General features: G+C 43.5%; 1 protein-coding gene across 1 annotated transcript in view; it reads left to right on the plus strand.

Moving 5' to 3' along the window:
• Positions 1-5,724, plus strand: part of LOC119168111 (uncharacterized) — a 41,296-nt gene extending 35,572 nt beyond the window's left edge. The window contains exons 4-5 of the mRNA XM_037419522.2: positions 199-366; positions 5,619-5,724. Coding sequence (XP_037275419.1) covers positions 199-366; positions 5,619-5,692 — 242 coding nt within the window. The 3' untranslated portion in view covers positions 5,693-5,724. The remainder of the gene's footprint in view (positions 1-198; positions 367-5,618) is intronic.
• Positions 5,725-6,000: the final 276 nt, after the last annotated feature.

Below are 6,000 nucleotides of genomic sequence, written 5' to 3' on the forward strand. Positions count from 1 at the left end.
ATATTTTGGAACACAGGATTTCTGTTATGCAAGCTCTAGTGTTCGGGCTGGGCGGATATTTTTGTCCTCCTGCAGTCTCGCGTGCACGCGGGTTTATTAAAGAAGTATCAAAAATTGAACTGACGTATTCAGATGTAGATGCTGCAGGCTGTCTGCGAAGCTCAAAATTGCTGAAAACCTGTTTCTATAAAATTACAGACAGTTCTCCATGCGCGTCGCATGGACTGACAACAAGCTGCGGCGGCAAAAATGGGGGTTGGCACTACTACTCGCCCTATGGACTGTGCACAAAAAACGACAACAGTCACTGTGCACTTCATTCTAAGCCCTTCCCTAGTTGCGAAGCCTGCATGAAACAATGCAAAAGTGAGTTCAGGATTCCGTTCTTTACAGTTGTCAAGATCTTGTGCATAGAGAATTTTTCATCTTCCCACCAGTATGTTCTTTGACACGAACCGTTTTGGCTGATGAAATTCATTGTCTATGTTTTTTAGTATTCTGGTAAATTGAGTAGTACGTTCATTTGAGCACTAAGAACATGGTATTTGACAGCATGGAGCTCTTGTGCAACAATAAACGTAGCTTTTTTGACGATGTTCACGTGTGAAAAAAAGCAAAACTAGTGGAAACGTAATATAAAGAATAGAATGCACCATAGTTACCTTGAAATAAATAGAGGGATAGCTCCAAATGGAAACAAGTTATAACCAAAATAGCGCATTAAAGGGCCACTCACCAGGCCCCATACCAAATTTTAGTTAGACAGTGGAAGTTGTTGGGTGTGCAATGAGGAACGTTTTGCCACAAAAATTTTTCGAATTGGTTCTTTACGAGCGAAGAAAACAGATTTTTTGAAGCGGCGCGAAACGAGGGTGAAAGGAGGCGAGCTCGGAACCCTTGGCGCTCCTCCACGTAGCCTTCGCAAGCCAAATCCCTTCCCCGCACTCTCCGGCATCCGACCAAGAGGTTACGTTCGCATGATGGCCCAAACAAGCCCAGCCCCCGTGCATAAGAGCGGCGTTGCTTTGTTGACCAGCATTATTTTGAATTCTTCTGCCTGTTTCTGCGGGATTGTTTGAAAATGCTGGCTTAGACGCGGTAGAGTAGATAAGCACAATGAGTGCGCGAAAGCGTAGAAGCGTTCCACGGCGGTCGTCTGCTCTTGCGCTGACCGTGGGGACCAGACGCGTGTGAAACGCTGGCACATCAGCCCCGCATCTCGTAGCATTTCACGAAAAAAAATGAAAGAAAAACGCGCACAATTTTTATTGCATCTCATTATTAGATGCGGAAGCATCTTATACTCGCGCCTTGTAGTGCGCCGTCCGCGCCGTCCGCGCCGTCCACACCGCTTCTCGAACATTCGACAGCTGACGCGCGCGCATGCGCCGTCGCGCCGTCGCCCACTCTTCCACCATCTGTGCATTCCTTCCTCCTCTACACACCGCGCGCGCTTCACTCCTCCACCATCTGTGCACCCTTCCTCCTCTACACACCGCGTTCGACATCTACAATTCTCCTGATTCTCCAGTGGACGCGCATGTGGCGTCGTGCTTCGAGAACATTCAACAGCTGACAGTGCATGCACCGTCGTGCTGTATATATACTCAAGGTCGGCGCTCGCTCGCTCAGTTGCCGCTCGTCGGTTGGTTTGTACGGCGCGTCGACGTCCAAGGTCGCGGTGAAATGAATTCCAACGAATCACAAACACAATGATCGACGTCCCTTCGACCAGCGCCGCCCTTTCGCATACGTGTGTACGTGTTCACTCATTTAACACCCCCTCCTACAACCACGTTAACCAATTTAGCCATCGACCCAACTAAGTCGCAATTTAACACCCCATTTCACAACCACGTTAACCAATTTAGCCATCGACCCAAGTAAGTCGCACTTTAACACCCCGTTAACCAATTATATGGTCCGCATCCTCCTCAGTGTTCCCCCGAGGGAAGCTGCGGGCAATTTTTTATTTCAAGTTTTATTGTACTCCTAAAGCAACAAGTACACAAACTACGCATGTTTTGTTAAATAATTTTTGCCATGTCACGAGGTATACTGTTGACAACGTCAGAGCAGAGTCGTCTACGTAGAGAACCAACGTCACTGCATTGCCATGTACGTAGGGTCATTTCTACGCCCACGTTATGCCCTCATTCTCTACGCGGGCGCCGGCAGAGGGGAGGACGAGCAGCTTTCATCTGAAAATTTGACTCATTTCCGCGGTGCGTAGCGATGGAAAATTTGGCAGACGTGATCATGAACGCCTCGTCTACGCGTTGCGCTTGTCAGCTCGAAATTGTCAAACCTGGTGAGTGGCCCTTCAAGAAGCGACAAATAGCAACGCATGCATTTCTGCGTACCTGCAGTTTGCAAATATTACCCTTAATAAAAAAAGCTATATGTGACAAAAGCGAAAGCGTACGCTGTTGTACGGGATATAATGATTGGTGATTTAGTGGTGCTGGTCAATTTATGCCGCACACCCCGGCCATATATACCGTGCAAATATTTTGTTCATAAGCTGTTGCATGTCCATTGCTTTAGTTTGTTTGAATGGCTTAAATTTTTATATAGCATTATTAGAGTTGAAACCCACTAACTAGTGCTCGAAGTGTACCCACGCGATTTGGTTAGAACAGCATCATGCTTTTTCTCTCAGTACAAAAACTAGTTAACCCATCATTAACTCAATATTGGAATGACGCTGCATGAAAACATTAAAGCGTTGTTGAACGAAGGTTGTATATTAACAATTAAAGATCGTGGGATCATTGCACAAGTTGTTTCGAATGTGAATACTGAAATTATACTAAAGTACGCTGAACTAGGCTTATAATTTTGTGCAGCAGTCTTGAAAATTCAAAACAATTTTCTCAATGCTGATAATCATGACCTCGGCAGTAGAAGTTAATATATATCGGGCAGTGTGGAACTGTGTCCTAGGCCCACATTTTAGATTTGCACATTAACCTTTAATTACGGGTAACGTGGATGGGCTTAACGGTCTAGATGCCATCCTACCGTAAATTCAAAGGGGTGTTTATGGTAAATGTCGAAACAATAATAGCCCTCCTATAGTTCTTTATAGACAAGGGCACTCGAAAAGAAGGGTAATTCACAGCAAATCTCAGAATATATTTTAATTCACTTACAAAGTGTACTTGAATGCTCATTATCCCAGTCGAGTCCATTGCTTGCGTATCTAGCACTGAAGTTGCACTATATAAACGCCAACAAACGTTCCAGTGACATCATGTAACGACGTGAGTGAACTCCACCACCTCTGCAACGTACATAAGGTCAAGTCATCGGTTGCGGCGTTGCTTGCTGATGCTGCAGCTAGCCGGAATATCTGTTGATGCATCTTTGTTGCTGATGCTTGCGTATCATGCGTTTGGGAGAGCAGACAATACCCAGCACGACGTGTGCCACAGTCTTGTGTGGCCACGTCACCAAGCCACTCACACTGATACGTGACAGCCGGACTTGGCACCCAGAAACTGAAAATTCGGAGCATAAACAAAGCGAGAATAAAGTACATATTTAAAATACTTGAATCTTAGTGCGTGCATCATACTTCGTGCAGCAATGGGAAGCGCTTGCCGCAAAGAAACAAAAATTTGGTGGCAACACCCCTTCAAAAAAGAAGAACGAAGCGGCTGTGCAGACATTCTCTAAGTACTTAGAGTAGTCGTATTGCACAAAATATAACACAGTGATTCATTCATACACGTCTTCATCTGCATAAAAAGAGAAGAAAAGGGGAATTTTTACTCGTCAACGTGATCTCCAACTGAAAATGACACGCGTTTCGTTTCCATATTGTCGTGGACGCTGAACTTAACCTTTCTTTGGAATTCCGAGGAGTGGCGTCTCGATCGGGTACCACCGGTGCACCAAACACCAACTGATGTCGGTGCAGTGCTGAACTCGAAGATATTTTGCATACCGTTAAGAACTATGAGCTGAAAATCATCAGCCGTTGACAGAAGACGGGCCTTTTTATGCGTGGCTGACTACTATGTCATTCCCTGTTTCTCGTGCTTACCCTGGGCCTATTCTTTTTTCCCAGATCCTCACGCCATGAGCCCATTTGCACCGTGTGTTCACTTTTATAGCGAAAGGTTCATATGACCCGGCAAAAAGAATTTCTCCATGAGAAATGATAACGGTCTCGATTCACTCCGCCATAAGTTACGCCATTCACTGAGTAAAAATAACGTCGTGACGACGTTCATTTATTCAAAGCCATGCTACAGAGCTCGTGCGCAGCATTTTCAAATTACAATTTCCACGCGGGGGAGTCATTCAATGTACAAATGCTCTAAGAGCAGACAATCATTCAAGTAGAATGCCAACAGCTGGTCCATGAAATAATTTATGTTCGCCAGGTTGATCGGATAGGACACATACGTTTACAGCTAGTAAATAACAGTCACACTCCAGCAAGCTCATTGAAGGTTGGCTTACACACGCATCGCCTTTTCCTTTCATAAAAAAACACTTCGAGAATTTTCCTCGTTACTTGTTCTAATGTCTGAAAAATATTTTTTTTTATATAAAGGAGAAAAGTGACGCGTGTGTAAGTCAACTTTCAGTGAAGTTGCTGGAGGGTGAATGTAATATACTGCATAAGTCTGGTGTCTTATCGAATTGATTTTGTTTGTGGGGCTTTTCCTGCTTCCCTTTTCTTTCAGGTCCTTGTTTCTTGGCGCTTCAAAGTTGGTTTCTATTGTGACATCTGTTATCAAGTTTGTTTGCTGTAGTGTACACATAAGCTGCGTGCAAAGTGGCTAACGTAACTTACGTATTCAGTTTTAGTATTCATGCTGGGACGCCAATGTGCCTATTTCTTCGTGACGCTAGTTCATATATTTAAAAACGTGAAGTTATCCAAAATGCACGAATGAGAAATGGTGCACATAAGCATGTGCTGTGTGAGTATACAAGTGCTTAGAAATCTGTTCAAGGTTTCTGTATCAACCTCTCAAAGAAATGTGTGCGCACGTTTTTCGCTGTGTTGCGCGTGCAAAATAGAGATACTGCATTCACCTCTTAGCTGCCAAAATTTGAGAACAATTCAAACGCATAATTTACGTCGGGAGTGCTTTAGGTAAAAATATTGCAACACGGGTGCGCTAAAACACCGATTCCTAAATTCCGTGACCGCGTATACTTAAAAAATTGTGGTGTACAATTTCTGTCAAATTCCAAAAATACATTGTAGGAATTCAATTTCGTAGTTTTTGAAGGCGTAAAAATACATGATGTCATTATTTACAAGAACTAATTTGACCTTTAAACCAAGAGGTGTTTTGTAAGCCCGGTGACATTTCGTAGAATAACCTCAACCAAAATGCGTGCTAACACCTGTGAAGTTGCTTCAAAGGGAACGGACTGCTCTGCAGCATTACAGTTTTACGTCATTCTTTAGGAGACGATAAATATTTAATTATATCATATTCATTACTAATATTGCCACATGTTCCACAATGTTATGTAAGCAAAATTATTTTCAGCTATCAAAACAACCTCAGTGATTCACTTCTTCTCGTACCATACAGATGAAGCGATCGTAATTTACCTTAACGCCAAATGATGCTCTCATTTTTCAGTTGGCGTATGTGTTCAGGAGACGACACCACCGACACCACCCCCATTACCTAAGGTTAACCCTTTCGGACGCTGACTTTACGGGGGAATAAAATACAATGTTTTTTATCTTTGCCTGCATGATTTCTATAGTATTTTGACTACAGTTTTTGAAACTTATTGCATGCTCACGGTGAAGTGAGTCACATAATAAAACGATTCTTTAATTGCGTTGACATCAAATGTGAGGGACATAGTACAATGTAACAAGAGATAGCTTGCCCTCTACCACGATATAGCGCAATATGTCTCGACCCCACGATGTATCCAGCAGCTCTACACATGAAGCAAGAACTGCCCACAATGCAAACTTGTTATTTCACACTGCTTGGCGGCATTGCCTTT

The sequence above is a fragment of the Rhipicephalus microplus genome, chromosome 6 (genome assembly GCF_043290135.1).
Source record: "Rhipicephalus microplus isolate Deutch F79 chromosome 6, USDA_Rmic, whole genome shotgun sequence".
NCBI lineage: Eukaryota > Metazoa > Arthropoda > Arachnida > Ixodida > Ixodidae > Rhipicephalus > Rhipicephalus microplus.